The 24,670-nt window shown below is 39.5% G+C and overlaps 2 protein-coding genes and 1 long non-coding RNA gene across 4 annotated transcripts in view; 1 reads left to right on the top strand and 2 right to left on the bottom strand.

Moving 5' to 3' along the window:
- Positions 1 to 2,403, bottom strand: part of LOC122874604 (creatine kinase U-type, mitochondrial-like) — a 15,027-nt gene extending 12,624 nt beyond the window's left edge. The window contains exon 1 of the mRNA XM_044192679.1: positions 2,132 to 2,403. Within this exon, the coding sequence (XP_044048614.1) occupies positions 2,132 to 2,277 (146 nt within the window). The 5' untranslated portion in view covers positions 2,278 to 2,403. The remainder of the gene's footprint in view (positions 1 to 2,131) is intronic.
- LOC122874611 lies at positions 489 to 16,597 on the top strand. Its single transcript, XR_006377644.1, has 3 exons — positions 489 to 1,655; positions 3,662 to 3,724; positions 16,471 to 16,597. It is a non-coding gene; the product is annotated as an uncharacterized LOC122874611 (long non-coding RNA).
- ticrr (TopBP1-interacting, checkpoint, and replication regulator) lies at positions 7,044 to 24,670 on the bottom strand. Of its 2 annotated transcripts, none has more exons than XM_044192660.1 (21): positions 23,550 to 24,670; positions 22,323 to 22,560; positions 21,673 to 21,905; positions 20,035 to 20,269; positions 19,514 to 19,652; positions 19,269 to 19,396; positions 18,868 to 19,071; positions 18,589 to 18,734; positions 18,099 to 18,199; positions 17,730 to 17,823; positions 17,214 to 17,296; positions 16,501 to 16,731; positions 16,123 to 16,207; positions 15,776 to 15,848; positions 15,294 to 15,425; positions 15,017 to 15,107; positions 14,811 to 14,869; positions 14,319 to 14,596; positions 10,991 to 13,193; positions 10,300 to 10,428; positions 7,044 to 7,906 (listed from the first exon to the last, which is right to left on the bottom strand). In XM_044192660.1, the coding sequence occupies exons 1-21, from the start codon at positions 24,222 to 24,224 to the stop codon at positions 7,788 to 7,790; spliced, it is 5,676 nt and encodes a 1,891-aa protein (XP_044048595.1). In that variant the 5' UTR covers positions 24,225 to 24,670; the 3' UTR covers positions 7,044 to 7,787. The 2 variants fall into 2 exon arrangements, with proteins under 2 accessions (XP_044048595.1, XP_044048596.1); XM_044192661.1 differs by having other exon boundaries at positions 10,300 to 10,425.

Below are 24,670 nucleotides of genomic sequence, written 5' to 3'. Positions count from 1 at the left end.
CTCTACCTTCAAATTAATTATTCAGGTTTTCAGGCAGGCTAGTATGGAAAAAAAGGAACCTACTGTCAAAAACTGGATTTTATCCAAACAAAATATTTTCTTAAGGCCAAGGATGAAATGAAACTGGGTTTGGCCTGACAAAGACTAAAACTGCAGAAGCAGCACAGAGTAAGTAGCTTATGGGTTCCTGTTTCCTGCTGTCTGCCAAAAGATAAGGAAGGCTAAGACATTTCAATTTATAATGATACACTAACTGTATATTATAATTGTTCCCAACTTAACAAAGCAGTACTGATGACGAGAAGAAGATTTTTGTCATGGATGGACCCTGACAAAAGTCTATTTTGCTTGGGTATATGTGCATAGATTGTATTTCTCTCATTGCAAGGAGAGACTTGGCTTCTTTTGTCTATTACACAAAGGCACGAGTTTCTCTTTCTTCCACAACAATGAGTTGAGAAGATGGTTAACGTCACTGGTGCTAGCACACTGTCTGCTATAACAATGTTTTCTTTTATTATTATTATTATTATTGTATGTATGCCTATCTTAGATAGCACCAGTAGAGATATGACAGGAAATGAGGGAGAGTAATGCAACAAAGGCTGCAGCCTTTAGTCGGCGTCCCAATCCCTAAGCCCCGGGGGCCCCCCGTTACGACGGTTTCACAGCAGGTAAAGCACAGGAGGCCGCAGACACAAAATGTTCTCAAAGTGTGCCAGTCAGATTCAGATAAGCATCATCACACTGAATGTGCTCCAGAATGGATTTAATATTGCTGCCTGTTCAGGGACCTCGGGCACATTTTGTCCGAAAGCAACGGTGGACGGATGTATCACTGCTGAACTGTCATGCAGGCCGACGTCCCAGCAACTATAGAGTTTATTGCTAAAGGATTATTGAACCAATAATGCTGCAGTTATCAATCAAAAATAAACCTGCTCTATGCTTTTATAACAGAATTATTTGTCTTTTTATATTCTGATTTAAAGAACACTGCTATAGGCTATTCTCTTCCTATCTTGACCCCCCAACAAGTCATTTTTTTAAATGAATACAGCCCAATATCACAAATTTGCCTCAAGGGGCTTTACAATCTGTACAGCATATGGCACCCTCCATCCTTAGACCCTCATTAGGATAAGGAACCCCACCAACCCCACCAGCATAATTATAAACTCCACATTTTTTATGAACTTTATCATTCTCCTAACAGTATACTAATTGTGATGATTAATAACATAAAGTTGGGCGTATCCCACTGGCAGGATTCAGGTTATGATGTTTATGAGGAGATTATGCCTGTTAATTGTATCAATAAGACTTGATAAGAAAAAGCAACCAACCACAACTGAGGTGACCGAGCAGAGTGAGCCCACTGACTGTTATCTCCAAACCAAAATATCACCGCCTCTACAGTCAGTAACATTTGGCGAGTAATAGATTACTTTTTGTGTAAAGACTCTCTGCTCTTTTGGTGCGACCGGTGCGTGGCAGTTATGCAACACTGTGGGCTGGGTTTCATATCTGAGCTGCAGATAACGTTTTACTATGCACTGCTTTATAATGCGGCGTGTCGTGGGACACGTACGCATCACACCGCCGCAACCTCTCTGTGTCTTTTATTCCCGCCCGTTCCCATTCATCAGTATACAGTAAGTCATACTATATACAACACAGGTGAAGCTTTTTCCTCCGAGATCAGGTGCAGGACACAGCCCTTCTGCTTCTTTCTGCAAGAAGAATATAACTTCGAGCAGACGTGGCTCGTATTTGTCTAAAATGACACAATTTCCCATTACGGGTGTGTTATGTTAAATCTGTATTTTAGGAATAGCCTATAAATATTTAATTGAATTGAATTCATTCATTCTGAATGTCAAGGTTATTCAGGGTGTCGGGGTGGTTAAATGCCCCGCCTTTTTAAATTGTTGTTTAGCTAGCAGGGTTCATGTACACACAGCCGCATTTTTCATTAAATTGCACATAAACCCAGATTTTTAATACTGAATAACATAATTACGCCTAATTTGTGTCGATGACATGACATTATAACTTTACAGGACTTCTTAATTAACGAACATAATGAAGCCATGTAAAAGGTTCGCACAGGCCGGCGGGGTAACGTTACCTGGCGGGGTACCGCCTGCGCACAGGGACTCCGGCGCTGACATGTTCCCGGTTGAGCAGAAATCCCACCGTTACAGAGCCTCCCACCAGCGACAGGAACCCGATGTTTCGTTTGGAGGACAGGATTCTTGAGAAGCTGCTTGCCATTTTTGTTTTCTTTAGAGGTGTTTGAAAACGTATTATTTCCAGTGAGGGAGAGACGCGTGAACAAGAGCGTCGGGGATGAAGCGCCACTGATGGAACGATAACTGTGAGAACGAGTTAACCGGAGCGACGTCAAGGCGGACGTTGACATACAGGACGATACCGGAAATTTAGCTCAAGCTTCAAAATAAAAGCACAAGCTTTGCCTTAAAAGACCATCTGTGTATTTATCATGGAAATATGTCCTTTATCAGTGGTGGAATGTAATTTTAAGTACTATACATAGATATAATTTTTATGTACGTGTACATGAATATCTCCATTTTTATTCGTCTGCTACTTTTTTTTAAGATAAACCTTTATTGATCCCTAGCAGGGAAAAGAATAGAATAAGAAATAGAAACTATACAAGAGGATTTGGAGATAAAATTACAAGGACAGTGGTGTGATTAATAGCAGAAGAGTCAGCAAGTCTATGTAAACAGTGTACACCATACTAATATATAATATGATTAAGTAATGGTACTTAGTGTTTCTCTGTATTAATATAGAGATATAATAGAAACATCTTGTGTAATTAAGTGCAAAAGCCAACGTAGCATATTAACATAATATAGTATAATATGGTACATTATAATATTAGACATAGTATAAGTATAGTATAATATAGCCTATAGTATTAGTTCAGCAATATATCAAATATAATATGGTAAAGTATGGGTATAGTACAGAATATAGTACAATATAATATATAATAAGTAATATGTATAGTATAATATTTAATAAAATATAGCAACATTTATAGCAAAATAGATATAATCAATCCAACAGTCCAACAGAGAGATAATGGAGAGGGACAGTAATTCTTTACTGCACTACATTTATTTGCCAGCTATAGTTACTGGTTACTTTACAGATTCATATTTTACTCACAAAACATATGATCATCTTGTAAAATATGAAATTTTGCTGTAGATTAAATTTGCTAAAATAAAAACACAAACAGAAGAATTGTGATATTAAAATATATACAGATAATTAAGACTATTGTATATTTTGCTGATAATACTTACATATTTTTACTTTTTTATTATTTTTTTTATTGTGCTTTACACAATACATTTTACATTGAACTATTGCCACTCACTTATTAAACTGAAGAATATGTAATCAGTAAGGCTACTTCCACCACTGATCTGTATCTTTATATATACCTATAATGGTCACAACACTCACTCGAATCTTGTCAAGGCTAAAAGATCATCTTACTGATTTCCAGACTCAATCCTGGCTGTGTACTCATCATGGGAATATGTCTATACAGTATGTACTTTAAATCCACATATATACTCACAAAAATGACCTGTATCGTGTCTTTTACACGCAGGCTCTATTTAACACCCACATCCAAAACCTGGTGACGCAAGGACAGGCAGATCAGCAGCAGCAGGTAACATTTATTTCAACCTCAAGACACAGCACAGTTCAACTGACTAGTATTTCAGGCATTATAAGATGAAACTATCTGAGAGGAGGGATCATTATCTTTGGGACCTGTTTACCAGCCTGTGTATTGCTACCTCTGATTTGGGTCATAGGCCAAAAAGGCTTTTTGACTAAACCATACAAAGATAGAATAATACTTTGTACAGTATAAAGCACCCTAAAGGCAAAGTTGTATACAATTTTATACGAACAAGTAACACATTGGTTTTACTTGATAGTAAACAGTAGAGACAGCAGGAAACATGGTGAATGAGAAAGTAGATACGCAATACAGGCCAGATTCAAACCAGGAACACTGTTCTGAATCTGAGAGCACAAGGACGCCCCAGCTCTGTCAGTGAAATGAAACACCGTTGAGGTAGTCATTAGTAGGACACTTGAACTGTGACCGACTGTTGAGAAAGCACTAGATTGCAATCTGCTTTTAACCTGATGTCAAACTTTTACTTTCATTTTCTGAGGCACTGCTCAGTTAAGAGTAGGCACAGATTTTGGAAACCCCCTTTCTGTTTTGTGTTTATGTTTTTTGTGTTTGTGTTTTACAAAATGAGGGAGTTGATGGCAGCTAGTCTTGACAAATACCTACAGGACAGTGGTAAAAATTAAATATTCTGTATCTACATCAACCTAATCATATCTAAAGAGTCAATGGTTCAAACTACATTTAAAAGTGATTCCTTTTTATATCATTTTCACTTACACGCTTTAAACTCCACAAAAGTGCGAGCACTACGGGTTTTATTGTGAAAAAAGGAGGTCAAACAGCTTATTGTGGCTACCTTGACAGTGGTGGTGAAATGCTTGGTGTGAATACTGAAAGACATCAGTGCACAGGGCTGCAGCACTGAAAGGTTTCACATCAAGCTGGGCAACAACACTGAGTTACTCCACAAAACCCCAAAACACACACAGCTCAGTCACTCATTCTTTACTTTTTTCCACACAGACGAGGATAAGTGAGCTTTTTCTGCATGAAAACTTACCACAAAGTTAATCCAGTTATTCATACCATATAAACTGCTTCCTCATAACGATGAGTCACGGCTGATTTGACATTACTCAGGTTCCTTTGTCCAGTGACACAACTGCATATCACTAATGTTAACACAAAGTCGATTAACTATGACCTCCAAGCGACCTCGCCTGAGTTCTCCAGACTTTTCTGTCACACTTTGGTTCATGGTGTTGATTCATGTACATAACTATGTGCACCTTCCCAGCTGCACTGTAATATTAACATTTATTGTGCCTTATTTTTGGCAATGCTTGTAAAAAAACAACAACAATTTAATTTGTATTATTTTGGCAATAGTCAGTAATCAGATCTGTGCACTTTCCGTTGTCCCCTTCAGTCACTAGTTTCCAGACAGAGGCCATACTGTTTTATATTCTCGGCCTGAGCTCCTTATGGAGGATAATTCAGTAATCTGTGGATTAAAGAGTAAATAGTGGGCATACAGTACTCGGATCAAAGTTCACATTGCATTTCTGCAGGACATTTCCAACACACATGAATGTATTTGAAACAGAGGTACAAACCCATTGGCTGGAGGAAAATACTGTAGTATAATGCAAGCACCTGCAAGATAAAAAACGAAAGATAATAAATAAGAACTAGAGAAGGCAATTTCTGAAGAAGTTGTGGTGTGAATGCTGGATGTTGAAAAGCTGACGCTAAACTGCATTGCTGACTTTAAAAATACAGTAATACCAATAATGTATGAAAGATGTGGAACATTATAAGGTTTGAATGGAATTTTTCGCTGAAAGTATGAATGAGTAGATAAGAGTTGACAAACGCATGAAAGTGTAGGAAGGGATATGAATGGTTGGGAAAGTGGGAATGGGCTGAAGGATGCTGGCTTAACTTTGTATGAAAAAGCAGCAAAGGAGTATTAAGTATGAAGAGTAGGAAAAGTGGGGAATGGTCTAACATGAATGGGATTTAAAAGTAGCATATGAATGATATGGAACATTTTAAAGTTGGAATGGAGTTTCTAGCTGAAAGTATGAATGAGTAGTTACGAGTTGAAAAAGTGGGTAAATGTGGAAATTCTGAACATCCCATCCATTCATTTGAATGCAGAAAAAATTTCCTGGAAAACCTGGAATATTTTGGAAAGTAATGTCCTAATTGAATTAAGTTTCTAGTTGGAAATGTGGAAGGAGTTATGTTGCAAAAAACGTGGCGGAATAATAATAAAGAATTTTGTACATACAGTCACACCAATTATAAATAAATAAGAATTATAACTGGGTTACTGGGGAAAAAAAACTTGCTGTGGTAAATTTACAGTGCCTATAAAATGTTTTCACCTCACTTGTACTAGCTTTATTGTTTTAATATAACACATCTCTACACATTTATTCAAATGAGGTACAAATACAAAACTCATTTATTGATAGCAGAAGTATTTACCTCCTTTACTACTTTACAACTACCCAAATCATATTTGTGAAGCAAACTGTAACTTACATGAAGATCGCCTGGGTGTAATCAGGGTGTGACGAGTGATTAAGGGTCAAATATACGCGTATCTGGAAGCTGGTTTATTGAATATCCCTCAGAATACACTAAAGGCAATCTTAAAGAAATGGGAAGACTGTCATAGCTGTGACTTTGCCTCAAGCCGGCCTTCCATGCAAGAAGGGCACTAGTGGGACCGACATGCACACAGTGAACCTGGTGAAGGTCCTGAGAGGTTCCTCTGCAAAGTCCAGGGACTAAAGGCCGTCACTGCTGCCAAAGGACATTGACTTGAAGAGAATGAATACGTTCAGTAGTTGTTTCATGCATGTAATTATCTAGATCTATTTGTAACTTGACTCCATTTTGTCTACTGTGATTCAACAGGTCTTTTTCACAGCAGACATTTTGACTTGTGTTACAGTGAGCAAGCAGAGCACTTCCTTTGAGGCTGAACTGGTATATCAGGCCAGCACACGTAAGAGGTGTGTTACCTTATCAGATTTTACAGCAAAACAACTGGTGCTTGGTGCCAAGCTAATCTCATGAGTAATAATTAACAATGATATTCAATTCACAAACAAAAACACTAGCGGTTCTAATTAAACAAAATCAAATTTCTGATCAGATCATAATCAAGATTATAAAATTTGGGGGTTATCGGCAGCTATTAAAATGAATTTCCTGTGTGCAACAATTATTAATGTACCATCTACTGACATCACATGAAGAGTTTTATACGAGTTTTATATTAGAGCACTGACCTTTGAACAGATAGCTGATTATAGGACGAAAGTATCAGGTTTGCTTTTATTTACTGGCAGCTGATAAACTTGAATTACTTGAAACTTGACAAAGCAGAGCGAGTACAGGATTAAAAAAAAAAAAAATAACAACCATTTTCAATAACTTAATTCAGAAAACTGATATTTATTTACATAAAACTTTGGCAACATAAGATATTTACAATATGACTCAATCATTAGGGCTTCCTTTTTACTTAAAAGCAAGTTTATGACAAGAACAAACTAATAAATAAACATGAATAGTATTTATATTGACAAATGTAGACCTGATTGTAAAATGGCTAATTACAATTTTGAAAAACAATGATGACATAAAAAAAAAAATCACCATGTTCAAAATTTTAGCTTCAGAAAGACCCATGCAGGAAACATGGCACACTTTGAATGATAAAATCATTAATACGAACAGTAAGGGCAATTTTAAATATCTCGGTAGAACTGCATACCTTTTCAACTCCTTGCTAAACCTACTGATAATCTTAAATCTTAAAATGTCCTGATTAAAACAAAAGCCACTAGTTAGAACAGAAAATGTGAGGGTCAAAAGTGTTGGTGGAGGCGACTGAAAGGGACATTCATTCATCTGCAAAGCCTTTCAAGTGGTGCTTGAAAGACATCTTTCAGATCTGCCATCAAAAGCACTCCTGACAAAATATGGCTAAAAGGCTCACAGCTTCACAGTAAAACACAGAACGGACCATCTTTTTGCTTTGCTTGCCCGACGGTTTTGTGGTTCAGTGAAGTAGTCTCTTCCTGCTGTAGGTCTTCCCCGTGTTTGAGCGTGTGATCGGCTGGCTGAAGGGAGAGAGGTCCACTCCATCGACTTCTATCCTCCTCCCTGATGCAGCCTCATCTGCAAAGTTTAGGAAATAATGAGGATTGTTAGTTAACTTACAGTACGGGGGAATGTCAAGTTCAGAGCATTTATCAGGTTGTTTGTTCACTTTTGGCTATTGGAAGAATGCTAGAGCTCTGACCTACTGGCTCACCTGGACAAGTAGAAAACACACTACATGGCCAAGAGTATGTAGACAGTCAAACATTACACCAATATGTGACTAGGGCTGCAACTAACGATTATTTTCATTATCGATTAATCTGTCTCTTATTTCCTCGATTAATCTTTTGTCTATAAAATGCCAGGAAAATAGTAAAAACCCAAAGATATTCAGTTAAAATCAGACACAACAAAGAAAAGCAGTAAATAGCCACATTTGAGAAGCTACAACCAGATCATTTTTGGCATTTTTGCTTGATAAAACGATTAATTATCAAAAGAGATGAATGAATTTTCTGTTAATTGACTAATCCATTAATCTAAACTAATCGTTGCAGCTCTGTACAGTATATGACGGTTGAGCATCTTATTCTAAAACCATGGGCAAGAATATGTAGGGTCGGGTACCGAACTTGGTACTTTTAAGGGTACCGACCGAATTACGTCGGTACTACTGAGTACCGATTCATGTTAAATGAAATCGGTGCCTGTACTGCTGGAATAGCGTTGCTATGACGATCAGCTCTGCCTACGTTGAGGGGGTACTTTCGGCTATCTAAATTCCACACAGGGGCAGCATTGTGCCAGCGTTGTTTGGTTCAGTGTAAAAATGCAAAGCAGGCATAATGACGGTTCTTCTTTACGGCAGTATTGCGGGATCTCTGTGTAAAAAAGGGCTACTGAGTCAGGGTGATGGCGAGCTGAAAGTGGTGGCAAGTGTGATTACACTTTTCAAAACTCGAGGCAGACAACAGTCACTGCATAAGCTGGCCAGGGAAACCTGTCTAACCTGAGGAAACACCTGGTCAAACACAAAATATATCTAAAAGCTGAAGAGCGTGCCGTGTTTGATAGTATGAAAGCCAAGTCCCCTGCAGCAGCTGCAGCTAACGTTAGCACGCCTGCGGCCAGCAGGAAGAAGTTAACTTACCCTCCATGGATGACTAAACTAAGTGAAGCAGTGAGGTAAATGTTGAAATTGAGAAGTTTGGACTTTTTTTTTTAAACATTTTATTTACTTACATTTTTGTTATTACAGAGTAACGTACCGAAAAAAGGTACCGTTGGGTACCAGTACTGGTATCGGTTCAAATGTGAACGGTACCCAACCCTAATAATATGGTCCTAAAACAAGATTTTGGAGCCTGGCTGCAGGGATTTGTTCCCATTCAGCCACAAGACCATTAGTGAGATCAGCTACTGATGTTGGGCGATAAGGCCTGGCTCACAGTTAGTGTTCAAATTCCTCCAAAAGGTGTTGGATGAGGTTGACATTTGAGCTTGAGATCTGAGCTTTGTGCAGGCCAGACAAGTTTTTCCAAATCAAAATGGGAAAATAATTAGTTTATGGACTGGGTTTTATGTATGGGGTCATACTGAAACAGGAAAGCGTCTTCTCCAAACTGTTGCCACAAAGTTGGGAGAACACTATTGTCTAAAATATCAGTGAATGCTGTGGCATTGAAGGATAGGCTCACAATTTTCAACTCGATCTTAAAACAATACTGACATGCCCATATGTTCATTGAAAGGGTCATTGGTTTTTGTAATTGTTCCTCCTGTCCATACTGGCTGCAGAGAGTTCCCTCCTTAAAAGCAATTTCAATATAAGTTATGGTGGACAAAATCCACAGTCCTCTTTCTGTGCAAAAATGATTTCTCAAGTTTAGTTAAGGGTACTATGAGGCTTCAGCAGTCTGAGACAAATTAAGTGGGTATCTTTCAAAGTTAGTCTTATAAGTCAAATTCCCTCTGTGTTATTATCCCTCTACTGCAGCTAAGCACAGAAACTGTCTGTGGAAACAGAGAGGGAATTTTGTACTGAAGCTGAACTTTAGAATACATTTTTACACAGAATGAGGATTATGGATTTTGTTCCCAATTACTTAAAATTGCTTTAAAAGGGGATTTCTTAGTGGCCAGTATGGAAATAAGGAACAATTCCAGTAACTAATAGTGAAAAGTGACTTTCACTGCACATATGGACACAAAAGAAAAAATGTGAACCCATCCTTTAATATTTCCCTTAATTGGAAATAATGACTAGAGACCAAAAGTACTCAATAGTATGTGGACAGTATTGTGTCTGCATACTTTTGGACATATAAACTCTGGCAGGTTAGCAAGCAGCCAGTCAGGTTTTGGAATCCAGTCAGTTTCCTGCCCTGGTAATATAAGGCCAAATACATATTTAACTGGCAAAAATAAAAACATAACTAACTGTAAAACACAAGCACTGGACATCTTACCTTTAAAATTTGGCATTCTCTTACTAGCAGAGCCTGTTTTGCCCTTGAACAACAATGGAGAGTGAGTGAGGGCCAGAATCCCACTCGCTGTCACTGGCTTCCTCACCTTTGAGCTGGGAGGAGTCGCTACTGTCAAAATGTAGAAAAGCAGTGACAAAATTATGGCTTTATTCTGCAACTTCACTTCATGCAATAATTTCAGAAAAAGTTTAACTTAGTTTTTGAGATATTAAATAATAAATACAATCATTGAACCTTTGTATAACAGCTTTTTTTAATGCCAAGATACCATATCGATTTTCAAATGATGGATCTTTAGCTCTAAAAAAAAAAATCTGTCCAATATTTGATTTGATATTTGAAGTCAACTGTCAAAGTTAAATTATTTAAATTTTGACATTATATTTAATTTCAGTCATTTATGAAGCAAATATACAAAACATGTACTGGTCTTCTTCTTCTTTTCCTTTCGGCTGTTCCCTTTCAGGGGTCGCCACAGCGAATCATGTGCCTCCATCTAACCCTGTCCTCTGCATCCTCTTCACTCACACCCATTAACTTCATGAAAACATGTACTGGTCATAGCATAAATATTTGGTCAGAATATAGAAGCAATCTTCAGTCAACAATGAAAGTATCTTAGTTGTAATCCCAGAACTTTTGGTTACAGAATGTGCCAACCATAACTTACATGACTTGACATCTCCATTTCCAGCGGCACAGATGATTTCTTCTTCTGCTCTATGACGATCAGCACAGTCAGCCTGGTGAGCCAGCTTGTCCATCCAGTACAAGTCTTCCATTGGAGAAAGAGGCGATGCATCTGCTCGAACTGAGGGTGACTGTTTAGAAGTCAAAGTCAATTTTGCAGCTTTGTCGTTTGAGGGCTCATCAGTGTCGTCAGTGTCCTGCAACCTGCTAACTCCAAGCTCAGCTTCCTCCAGCAACTCCACCAGCAAAGGCTCCCCCTTCAGGCCACGATCCTTGCCTCCAACCACTCCAATCTGAGCTCTCTTCCTGCGAGGCCAGTTGTTGAGGTTGTCTGGGGTCACCTTCCCTACACTCTGAGGCGAAGGAGTCAGGGGAATGATCTCTGCAGTTGCCACTGGAGACATTGTTCCCACAGGATGGTGTGTAGGGGTGTAGGACTGGCAGATGTAAGTTTGGACGCTCCCACCTTTTCCAGGCGTGCTCTTAGCCGGGGTGACATGAGTACAGATAGATGGTGAGACACATCCAGGATCTCTGTGCTTAGAGAACAAAGTCAAGGGGCCTTCCAGCTGAGAAGGTTTCACACCAACTAAAGGGCTCTGAGCTCCTGAGGTCAAATCGCCTACAGTCATGGAATCTGTGCGTTTGATTTTGAGCTTGGGAAGTCCTGATGTTTGCATTTCCATTTCTACTTGGTAAGTCAGAGGGTTTGGAGTACCCGTGCCCTTTTGTCGACTAGGTCTTGCTGGGCCTCTAGGGGTTGAGAATCGAGGGGAATCATTTCCGTACCCCAAACGAGCAGCAGCCTCCCTCTGTTGGCGGTCAGGTGTCTGCCGGAAACCGTAGCTCCTACCAGGTGTGCCTTGGGGTGGCACACATGGTTTAGAAGAGACTGCGCTGGACATAAAGTCTTCACTGGACTTTGAAGGCTTCCGTGAAAAGCTAATGTTTATCTTGAGACCACCACTAAACTGGGTCTTTACAACTGCCGCATCTACAATGTCCATACTATCATCTTCTGTGGATGCAGAGTTAAAATGTGATGTGTCAAACTGCTGTGAATCTGTATGGGAACTAGAGTCAGTTTCAGAGGTTTGGGAAGGTTCAGCCTGTACCTCTTCTTTTGTATCTGACTGCATGTTTATTTCCACAAGGTCACAGTTCTCAGCAGATTCGGTGTTTAGTTTGAAGGGAACATTCTCACTAGACTGGGATCTTAAGTTATGTCTGGTGGTTCTAGCACCTTGACCAGACCTCGTTCTTGTCAGGGACTTTGCTGGAGACTTTACAGAAGTATCTGATCCTTCTGAAACAGTAGTACCTCCTACTGGTGTAAATACTGGCTTACATGGGGATAGAATGTTTGAACTTTTGCCTGGAGTTTGTCCAGAACGAGTAATCATTTGGTGAGTAGGACTGGGGGTCTTGGTTTGAGTTCTAGAGTTGGGTTTAGGTGAGACGTGGTGGTCTAGAGGTGGTGTGGATTGTGGAGGAGGCATTTCCAGTAGACTAACAGTGTCACTTTTTTCAGGTGTTTTCATCCTGTTGTGAAGTTTTTCAGAGGACTTCTGATTTTTTTCCTGTTTCAAAATAACGTTATTTGCATTATCAGAACCCCTTACTGGGCTTACTTGGCAAGTCTTTTCTGGGGTTTTGAAAATGTCTCTTTTAGTGTTTGTGCTTTTGACAGGACTGCTGAAGGTGTTGGGTGTGTTCACCAGTCTCGGAGAAGTGCGGGATGCAATACGAGGCGACTCTGGCACTTTGAAAGTAATGCTGTTCTCTGCCACTCTATATTTTTGTGGGGATGGAGACCATGTGACACTCTTCTTGGGAGTCCTGGAAATTGGGCTATTGAGCAGATGTAATCCAGAAGAGGAGAGGCATTCGACCAAGGCCTTAACTGGAGTCCTGAGAATACCCTTCAGTGGGCTCCTCACAGGGCTTTGCTTAGTAGGTGTCTCTACCACAAGAGTCTTTCTGGCTGGAGATCTGAAAGGACTGCCTCTCAAAGTCATACCAAGCTCACGAGAGCTGCCTGCTACAGGGCTCTCTGCAGCTGAGAAAACATTCATCCTGGATGGAGGTGGGGTTTTGGGGCTCCCTGGGGTCTTGGGTGTCCTGATCCCATGGATGGCCCTCCCATGTTTGCCTGGTGACTTTGTTGGCGTTTTATTTGGACTCTAGAACAAACAAACAAACAAAGTTATTAAACCTGCAATAACTGATTTTTGTTGTGAACACAACATTTACATATCATCACCTTTTAAGTTGATATGGGGAACTTGTTAGCAAACACTGCCTTATTTACACATCCAACAGTTGCGGAGAAACATTATCATTCATTTGGAATCGTGTTACTGGCCACGTGGGGAATGTTGGAGAAGTCCAATATTCACTCTCCTTTTAGCTCTGTTTTTGGTCTTTACCAACTCCTGAGGGAAATATAGCTCTTTAGATGCTAAATGTTCAACTATGTTCACCAGCTAGTCACTAATTGTGTCTGTCTGCTGTTTGGTGCTGAGCAGGTAGTGTACAGTGGGTTTTTAGAGCTTTTTTTCTGAAATCAGCTGAAAATCATGCAATGAGAACGATGATAGTGCAAAGCAGTAAAGTTGTGGGCCGGACAGCTAAACAATTAGCTCAAACAGGCTATAAAGCTCCTTAAAGCCGAGTAGAGCTGCAGATTTGGGCGATAATTCTCTGTAGGTTCATCACTGCGAGTGAACCCTTTCACACAGTTTTCACATTGTCATTTGATAAATTGCTATTCTAAAAATATTGATTATAGCCGCATTAAATCAGACTCAAGTCTCACGTATACACGCAATTTTAGAATTGACCCTTATACTCAGTGAACACTTAGTGTAGTTTTTAAAATAGTACTTACCCTAAAAAGATTTTTCTTCAATAAATCACTTAACTCAGTAAATGGATAGTTCAGCATATTATAAGGATGGAAAGATGGATGAATGAATGAATGCAGAAATACTCACGTACTTAAATAGATGTCTTCAGATATTTATTGTACAAGCAGTACTATACAATATTTACATGAAAATATATTTCTAAGACAGATAGGAAAACTATGACAAAAAGATGCTTAGTGCCTTTGTGCTTACTTTTACAAAATTAAAGAAAAGTGTAGGAATCTTATCAAGACTGTCAGTAAGTTGAGAAAGGATAATAGCGTGCTCTTTATTTCATTGTGTCCAGTAATTGTTTTAAATCTGCTTGTACAACAGCAAATTGCCTGTGGTAGCATGTATTTGTATTTGGTGAACCATATCATTTAAAACAGAACTTACCTCAAAGACACTAGAGTCTGTGGACAGTTGTGACCTGGTGGCCCTGGTTGCACAAGACTGGTCAGAAGGACGACTGGGGGAATCAGCAGCCCCAAAAAGAAGATGCATGGGAGACCGAACTGTTTTTACGTTAACCCCACTGATTTTCCCATCACTGAGAGTAAGCTGGGATGCAGAGAGAGCCCTGTCCAGGTTGCGGGAGCGTAGTTGAGAACTTGAGTAGAATGTGTTTGAGTGTCTTCTAGCAAGCGTCTTTATCCTTGGACTCCTTCTTAGGTCTGATACAAAGCCAAAGCACAAAAAGGACTAAGTTATGGGTAGTGCTTGAATTGGGTAAAATTACCCTTCATTGTCAAAATGCCCAAGGAATCAAAAACACACACTTTTGTTGCGTACTTAAACACAAGACAAATACAGATTATAAATTCTTACTTATTTATGTAAATATATTTGTGTGGAAAAAGAACCAAAACTGTGGTCTCAGTAAAATACCTTCTCCAGGTTTTACTGGTGACTCTTCCACAATACACTCCTCAGTTGGGACAGATCTCCTGAAAAAGAACAGTCAAAAACACAACAGTAAGTGAGCAAATGCAGATGATTTTTGGTAATACAATAAATATAATTACTGAGGTATTGAAAAAAAAAAATGCCTCAATAAATCTCAATAAGGCAAACTGCTGATCAATAAAACATACCTTCCCATTTTCTGCCGGTATAGGAGGCGATTGGACACTTGCTTGTGGAGGGGTGTTTCACACACTTTCTTTGTTAGAAGTTTGTGCCTCTCTGAAAAGCAAGAAAAATACCCAGTATTTCTAAATGCCAATATAGCAGTGAATATCTGAACATCAACGTTGCATGGCTGAACACTGAAAGTAAAAGGTTCACCTCTCATGCAGATAAAAAGTCAGCTTTCATTCAATCATTTACAAGTTTTTCTTTCAATTAATTTGCAATAATGAATCAGTTTACCTTCAGATTCATGAGATCGCTTGCGTTTCAATCCTTCCACAGCGGACACAGACTGGCTCCTTGGCAGCTTGGCTTTCTTTGAGGGGGAAACAATCTCTTGGTTGAACAGGTTTCTTCTCACCTTTGTCACCTCTGTGGACAATCAGAGCATGGCTGTATTTAGGACTCACATGTCAACATGGTGATGCCTATTGCTTAATGTCAAAAAGGTGATACTGCTCCCAAAATCTATCTTTAGAATATGAAACAACCTCCCCCTGTCAGTTTGAAAGGAGGATGCAAAGAGTTTGTAGTTTGCTTTTTTGTGAAAAAACAGAGGCTGGGGTCAGCTTGAGGATGTTTTTGACACAATTTTAACCATTCAAGCTGTCCACAGTCACTGTTACAGAGGTTCAGTTTTATATTCAAAACATAGATTTTGGGTTGGGTTGGGTAGGCAAGTGGCACTGGATGTGATCAAGTTAGATACAAACAGGGTATACCTTGTGTTTCTTGTTTCTGAGGTTGTCGTTCTGAAGCAGGTTTCTCCAAAGCAACACAGACCTTTGATTTGGACTGATAACACAATAAAGCAGGTAAAGTAATCTGGATTAGACAGCTAAAATAACCATGAAACATATGTGCAAATGTCATCTTAGGTCTCCTAGTTGGGTGATGGTCTTCACACAGGACAATACATTAAGCATTTGAGAAATTAGACAGTAACACATTTAAAAGTTGATATGCTTTTGGATGACTCTAAGAAGGTTAAAACCCAACAATTAGAGATATTTTGAAAATACTATTTATTCAAAGTTGCAGTGATTAATTATCTATGATCTCATCTTACAGCTCTTGTCTTTTTGGGCATCTCTATTTGGCGAAGACTCTGTGATGATTCAGTCATACTGCGATGACGAGTCAGCATCCCACTCCTAAAAAAAAGACAGTAAAGCATGAAAAAAACCAACAACATACACCTTACAAAATATATATGTTATGGCTTAATCATACAACTAAAAATTCTACTAAATACAAAAATTCAATGACTATGATTCCCTCCCAGTAACATTCAAAGAGCAGCATCATCATCTTCACTCAAATGTCTCTTCTTTGTTGTAGTATAAGTTGTTGTAGTAAGATTTTTAAATTACAGGCCTGTCCTGATTTTCCATAACCACGCAGCATCTTTTTCCAGCAAACATGCAAACATACAGCCTCCCCTCACCTCCTCTTGTTGGCTGAGCGAATTCGCAGTTCCTGCAGGCGATCTCTGCCATCCGAAACCTGGCTGTGTGTGGAGAGGGGAGGTGAGGAGGCTGAAGGAGAAACGCTGTCCTTCGCAACTGACTCGTCGCTGAAGAAGTCAGCAGGTAGAACAGCCACCAAAGCCTCAGGGAGCTGGGTGCCCAGACTGTGGTAGATGTCTGCAAGCACTCTGGGGACAGCAGTCAGGAACCTGCCATGACACAGAAAGACTGTTGTTAGTTTCTAACTATAGATGACAAATATTTGGCTCTTTTAAAAATCAGTGTTTCACATTACAATTCAACATGGATTATTGTGATGCATCAAGTCGGTATTCAAACTTGCCATTTTTCATCAGTTTTGTTTTTAAAAACTAAGGATTTATGGCAATCAAGAGTCAAGTGTTAGTGAAATAGTACAGGAAACTCTAAATCATGAATTTGTAACTAAATATATAGTAACTCTGTGACCTTACTATCAACTTCATGTCATTAATGTCATAATAATATCAATACTACTTCCATAGTTTTTTTTAACTTTAATTTTACAATCTTTGTTGTTAAACTAATCAACTTCAAATCGATTTTTTTAGCAAGAAAGTTTTCAAGAATACTAAGCTTTTATTATTCTTGATTCTTGTATTCTTCTGGGAGAACACAAAAAAATCCCATTCCTGCAGCACCACACACTTACCGTGGAAGGATCTCATCTTGAAGGAACTTTGCAAGGCAAACTGGGTCTTTTGTTAGGGAGATTATCCTGAGCATTTCAGCCACCTGAGGAACAGGAGAGGTTAGAATTTACTTGTTTATGTTTGCTCTTTTGTGCAATTAATGGAGTTCAAGACATAAACTTTTCTGGTCAAAATGGTTTCAAATAAAAATTTATGTTAGTAAAAATATATTAAATATTGGAATATTTCAATACATTCTTATTATTTTGTGGTAATTAACATAAACAATCAATTAAACATGGCCTGAATCCATTCAGATGATTGTCACACTCTGTTTACTGTGTCAGTATAAGAAGATGAACAATAGCAACAAGCCAAATACTGATAGAAAAGCACCTGTTTTTCATCAGTATGGCTTGCAAATGAATGACAGTGCTAACTTTTAAAAGAAAACTACACACTCTGTAGCCACAGTTACTCTCCTGCTCTTTGCTATTACATAAAAAAATTTCAACTGCACCAAGGAGCCATTTTACCTCCTCTGCCATCTGATCAACATCCAGTGAGTCAGACTGCTTCGAGGAGAAAAGTCTGCACAACTCCAGCCTCAGCAACGCCTGAAGCTGGCACCTGAAGGAGACAACCTGTGTTATTGACACCTAAATATAACTGACTTGACTTTAGAATAGAATTACTTTATTAACCTTTATTTATCAAGGAGGATGGGCACACATGTATATCAGCAATGACCACAAAAAGACATACACAAACAAGTACACATTTCACACCTGTGAGAGAGCCACTATAACCACAGCCAGGTGTTTAAGTGGCTGGTCAATGAGCTGAGCCTTACATAATTAACCACTCTGAAAACAAGATAACATACGAAGGTAGAAAGTACTCACTCTCTGACTTTGCCATCAACATCAGCAGCCATGCCATAGAGCTGTCTGATTGATTTGCTGGTCTTGAGGAGGTGTTGCTGGACAAACAGGGAGGTCTTTACCTGCAAAGAAAACATTAAATTTTAGATATACAAATCAATTACAGTCCAACTGTCCAATTGGGCTTTAATGTACTTTATGTGATGAACTGAATGCTTTCATTATCCCAATAAGAAAAGTGTCTGCATCTTATTTCAACATGTTCTTAATTTTCCCTATTGTGGGCATGTAAATTTAAAAACAAAAATGTAATCTTGCAATATATCAAAATTTACCAATTAACAAAATGTATTGGCAACTGAAATGACAATGTATGATAATCCACAATTGTGCCACACCACCATTTATCAATTCATACACCATCAAATAATAACAAGTCTGCTGCAAAGATGAAAGTGGGTGAGGTCAGAATCTTACATTTAAATACATTTAAAGCTACCACGTGTCTCACCTCCACGTCAGATTCTGCCACAAGGAAGGTTTTCACAGCAGACAGGAGCTGCTGGACACCAGTGAGGAGGGACGAGTCTCTCTCTACCATGGTCTTCTCATACCCGGACTTCAGATGGGACAGCATCTCTTCCTCACTAGTGAAACCTGGGCAAAGGGAGAAGATACATTACTTGATTTGTTACTATATCAAAAGGTAGAGTTTGACACTTATATGCTTATTTGCTTTCCTGCAGAGAAAGACTGCTGAGTGTTGTAAAGTTTTAACAGGGACACTCACTAATGGTGTTCGCTCCTTCAGATTTGTTCCTGTCACTTGACCGTCTCTTCCCCTGTCTGTCTGGGCCCTTACTCTCGGCCCCCAGCTGTTCAGCCTCAGCCTGGTTCTTTTGGGCTTTGACATTCAACCGCGCCACATTCAGCATCTGCAGGGAGCGGCTCATGGTCTTCATCTTCTGTTTCACTGGTGTTCGCTGGGCGCCACCTGTAGATCAAAGATGGAAAATTATAGAGAAAATCTTGAAAAGATGATACGGTACTACCATTTTCTCAAAAAACTAACTTTACTTATGTTTAAAAAGGACAATTGGTGAGTTCCAGAATCCTAAATTTTAGTATAATTTCACAAATTTCATAGAAACCCCTGGAATATGCATAAAAATTGAGATGAGTCTTTCTTACGTTTCTTGCCCCTCTTGGCATCTGCGCCCCGGGATGTTTGATACAATTCAGCCAGACCACTGATCAGCTCCTGCTGTAGGACAGACAACTCCTCCTCTTCTCTCTGCTCTGGCACTGCATGCAGCAACCTGTTCAACAAAGTAAGCAAAACATCAGGACCACATGTTTATATAATTTGTATAATTCTTGCTTCAAAAGCACTACATAAAAATTACACAAAAATCTTGAAATCATTATCTCCTTACCTCATTGACTCCATTAAATGGGGACTCAGTCCCGACTGGTCTGACTGAGGGAACCAACTCTCCAACACGCCTGTTGTCAGCGGGCAATGGCTGACTTCCTGCTGAGCCCACTCAGGAACCGGATGATTCTTTGGCTGATCTGAGGAATAAAAAACAAAACAAAACATTTCAGCAAATAAACAGCTAGCAATACAATACAACATGCATTGGAAATAAAGATATACTGCTTCCATCTAACCCATTTAAAGGTTTTCTCTAATTTCAATGAGTCATTCACATAGATTAGGAACATAAAAATGCAGAAAAGGGCAGGCAGAGAGTAATCTACCATTGCATATGAAAAAAGAAAATTAGAACATTTTACCATCCTGTTCAAATATATTAAATGTAACCAGTGAACTGTGTACATTTAACACCTACAAGTCAACTTAAAACATTTTGGTAACTATACAGTTTACTTTTAGTGACATAATCATGTTTGACAGAATTACTGATAAGAAATTTTACTATTCTATCCTCACCATCGATACTGTCACCATCCTCCTCCATGATGTCATACACTACTCCCAGAACACTGTTCACAACATCTGGCAGTTCAGCTGAGCTTTCTGCTGTGGCGGGGGCAATGATTCCAGTAGTCAGGAACTGGTCGTGCTGAGTGATTCCAGACTGGAGAATGGTGAGCAGAGCTGTAGTGTGTGACAAGGGTGAGAGGACAGCTGAGCACACCAGTCCACTGTCATTCACCTCAGAAAGCTGGAAGAACAAGCAAAAGACGGGACAAAGTGGGAGAAGTGAATCAGTAAATGAGTAAATGATGCAGCTGTCTGATGGCTGGTTTATGTTCCAACTGACCCTTTATTCCACTGGGCTATTGGCATGCCAGTATACTGACATTCAGACAGTATATAACAAAATCCAGTCATCCAGTTCATTAACAGTTATTGTGGGATGAAATGTTGAAATCAAATTGTTTGGTTTACCATCTGTCCTTCAACTTTTGTTATCTACTTGCCCTATAGAGTCCCGTGGTTCTTCCAATTGAGATCATGTTAAACTGGAAATTTATCTCTTTGCCTTTTCTGCAATGTATTTCTCATTGCTGAATGTCAGTGCAAACCTGTCGATCTTAAACAAAAAACGGACTCTTAGGGACTGACATGAAAACCTGACATATACTGTTGATATGTTGATTATGGCATCTAAAAAACGTTATATTATTAAACTTTATTGTAGCATACCAGAACAAAATGTTTCTGGTAATGGAAAGCAGATCACAAACACTTGTTGTTTTAAATGTATCGTTTATAGTTTTGTATTATTAAAAAGGGAGAAAAATGTCCTTGAGGAAATATAAGAAATGCTCCTTTTTTTCTCAGCCAACTGGAGGGGCGTGTTAATATCTTATTTGATTGACAGCTGCTGTCAAACAAACTTGCCCTGTAGCCTAAATGTCATGGGCAGACAGCATGTTGTTAGTGGTATTGAAGAGTAAGGACCACACCTGCATCTAACCAAACCGATCTGACATTTGCAGGTACGTTTACATGCTGTTTAAAGTGCTGCAGCTGCACAGATAATTAGCTCTCTAGCCTGCAATCTGACGTTAGCAGTGCACTCTTCCAAGGTGAATGTTTGTTTGGTCGCTCATTCAACAAGCTAAGGTGCAGGACAAGTGTGCTCATGTTTTAAGTTAGATAAGGAGACTTTAGAAGTAAACCTAATGTGGTGGTTGTTTAAAGTCTGTGGCTTTTGTGTTGTGTAGCAGGCTGCTGTCTGGCTCAGTGTGGCCGTCTGTTCTGACTACGATAGAACACTGACATTAGTGCTTTATGCAAGATTTGATTGGCTGTTTCGAAATAAGGTCTCAATCTGATACCGGAATAGATCACTGTCAAATTAATGCTAAACTAAGGGGCGCCATCATGAAACCAAAAAATTAAATATAGAAATTTCTCCCTTATGGTTTCTGAGTTTTCCTCCAAGGAGAACACAAGACAAGTGAGTTACAGAACAGATATGTATGCTGTAGCAGACAAAAAATTTAATTTGGACACTGCGAAAGAGCCTCAACTGGACCAACTGTACTGTATAACTGAAACACAATTTGCTCATGAGCACCTTGTATAAAACAGCACTGCTGTGTTTGGATGTCTCACCATGTGCAGAGCATGAGCAGACAGTTCCATCAGGAGATCCTGGAAGGCAGCCGCTTCTTGGTCACTGCTGCTGGAGCACTGAAGCACCCATGACTCTGTGGAGATCTGTGTCAGTGAAGAGGCATCCCAACCCTGCAGCACTCCTTTCAGACACACTTCCACCGGCTCCGGGAGAAGCCGCTGTCTGCGAGACACAGGCTCAACCATGATGCCACAGCTCTGTGTCACATCACCTGGTTGGGTGAAGAATAACAACACACATGAATAATGGCAGTTCATAATCAACTTTATATTTAATGCGCTTAATTTTCCTTGCCTGTCATTTATGCATCTGATGGTTCATGTTCAGATTTAGTTGTCTTTATAATTTTGATTTGTTTGTTTTGACACAAGACATTGTTATAAAGTCCCTGTTTTCTCTTCATCTGCATGTGTATTTGTTTTGCACCCAGTGTTTCATTTAGGCAGATAAATATTTGCAAATAAACAAAGTAAAATCCCAAGACAACGAGGATGTACCTAATGTCTCCCGATTATTTAGTATCAGTATTTAAACTATAGATCACATGAATAATTTTAACAGCGGCACTATTTCAGGCATGTTTGAGTCATAACAGATGATGATAAGAGTTCCCTTCCATGTTACCAACCTTGCTCCCACTGCAGAACACCACCTATGACAGGAAAAGCCAGGCGGTAGAGCCTTTCAGAAGACAGCAGGTATCCAATGCTGGATTTGAATGCAAAGGCCTCTCTCTTAAAGCCTGAGTCTGACTTTTGAGAGCAGCAGAGGTTCAGCAGTGCAACCACAGGGATCACTCTGCCACCCACCTGCGCTAAGACCTCAGATAGCTTGTCAAAGCCGAGGTGATCCTCACACCTCATGACCTGCAATAAGACAAAAGATCAAAGTTGCTTACGTCAGTGAAAAAGGGAATTTGCCACTTTATTGGTAGATATTTGTAACTAATGATTGGATGTTTATAGCCATTCTAAATGTCACATTTAGAGTCTGAGGTTAATTTGGGTTAATGTCTTGACCATACAGGTTTTAAAACATCCACAAACTTTTTATCCCAAAACATGTTGGTCCTGTTTCTGCGACACAAGTAGTAAACTTACTTTTTAGATTCTAGTTACAGTGGATTTGAAAAACACCTGGGTCATACAGGTCAGTGACAAATTTAGGGAAATGCCAAAATAAATTGTCTTGGTAAGGAGTCAGGCCAACACTAGCCATCAAAAAAAATCATAAATGCATCTTAGCACAGATTTTGCAAATCTCTTGAACCCTGCTGGAGAGATGAACACTGTTCTTCGAAAAGATATTTCCTCATTTGGTGTTTTGATGATAATGGAGAGTGGTTCCCAACATGTCATTTCTAAATCTCCCATAGGTGCTCAACTGGGTTGAGATCTGCTGAATGCAAAGGCTAAATCACATGTGCCCATGTGTGTTTTGTTTCTCCACTCATTTATTCAGGTTTTTCCTTTAAATTGTCACGCATCTCTATCTCAATAGGCCGAAAAGTGTGATACACAGTAGCTTAAATGTTGTCTTTCCTGGTCTTAGATGCTGATTTACATTTAGGTGATATAGTTATATGCACTTTTATGACTGCATTAGCTACCTAAAAAAGTGAGTGACACTTACCTGCTTAACATATATTCACAATACTAATGAGTTTGTTCTCAAATACCATATCACCCACCAGTAGGTTACACAAAATAGTATAGGAAAGCAACAAGCTTTATATCCAAATGATTTGTTATTAACTTACTATTACTAATATTGTGATTTTGTCAAAATTGTCCAGCTCTTGTTGGTGCCTAATGGTAATATTCTCGATTGCTACAGTACTCTGAGCTGTACTCACCTGGACATGTGATCTACTGTCAATCCAGTGCAGCGCAACCTGTCGCTGAACCAGCATGTCGTGAAGGCCCCTGGATATAATGTGCTCCGTCACATCTGTAGTCAGGTCATGGTTTCCCAAAGAAAAATAGTCCCCAAGTTGTGTCTTGGATCGTGGACACCTCGAGACAATAAACATCACATTCCTCCCGTTGCTTGAAATATCATCCTCCTGTGAAACACTGGGCTTTCCAGCTCGGCTCGACTTCCTGGGCCTCAGGGACAGTTTGGTGGGAGAGGTGATGTCTGGTCTGTCCCATTGGAAGTCCAGCAGGGTTTCTTTGAGTGCGTTTTGAACTGAAGCAGATTGATTAGATTGCTGCTTATGCTGAGAAGGCCACGGTTTATCCTTCACGTCAAACTTGGCTTCGAACTCTATTTCGAAGTCCTCAAAAGTTTTGTGGCGAAGCTCCTTGAAGTCTGATCCCCTTGATATGAGGCTGGCATTACGGCCGGTCTTTGATTCAAAGAATTTATAACCCCAGCGCACTTTGTCAAATCCATACTTGCAGCTGAAACGCAGCAGAATTTGTAATATTCCGCGTTTCACAAGATGATTCCTGACATCCAGTTGATCGCCTGAATTGTGATCTCCATAATCCACATCGATAACAAAAACCAAGTTGTGTAAAGCCATACCGTAAACTGCAGCGTCCTCAAAAACAGTGAGTGGCTCCAGAGCCTTAAACTCAACGATAAGCCATGAAAACAGGTCAGCCTTGGTGTGATGTAATCAAGTCCACTTTCACTAGTTTAACAAATTTGGTCCAACGGGTTGTTCATTATGTATGGGCGCAGGGACGCCATTTACAGCTGCCAACATTAGGACACTTCATATTCCTACGCTGTCCCGCTAGCTAGCTATCGTAGCTACAAAGACTCAAGTTAACGTAATTACAAATTAGCTCGCTTCAGCTAGTGTGACGTAGGCTTAGCGCTCGCCGAAGTTTGAAATAACTTGGCACCCACGGTAGAAAATGTTTTAGACTGCTTAAAGCTTCCATATAGCATTAACATTATCCGCGTACCTAAACTCTTTCATATTCGCCATTTTCTTGTAGCCGTCCTTAACCGTTCGCGCTC

This window comes from Siniperca chuatsi, linkage group LG4 (genome assembly GCF_020085105.1).
Source record: "Siniperca chuatsi isolate FFG_IHB_CAS linkage group LG4, ASM2008510v1, whole genome shotgun sequence".
NCBI classification, from domain to species: Eukaryota; Metazoa; Chordata; class Actinopteri; order Centrarchiformes; family Sinipercidae; genus Siniperca; species Siniperca chuatsi.
Note: the sequence above shows the minus strand (reverse complement) of the source record. Positions and strands in the feature narration are given on the sequence as shown.

Excerpts from the sequence above, each read along its gene's own strand:
- ticrr (XM_044192660.1), bottom strand. The coding sequence starts at position 24,224 with ATGGCTTTACACAACTTGGTTTTTGTTATCGATGTGGATTATGGAGAT. Across the intron at positions 16,208-16,500 it reads CGCTCAGCCAACAAGAGGAG|GAGTGGGATGCTGACTCGTC; the intron begins GTGAGGGGAGGC and ends TCTTTTTTTTAG. Across the intron at positions 14,597-14,810 it reads ACCAGTAAAACCTGGAGAAG|ACCTAAGAAGGAGTCCAAGG; the intron begins GTATTTTACTGA and ends GCTTTGTATCAG.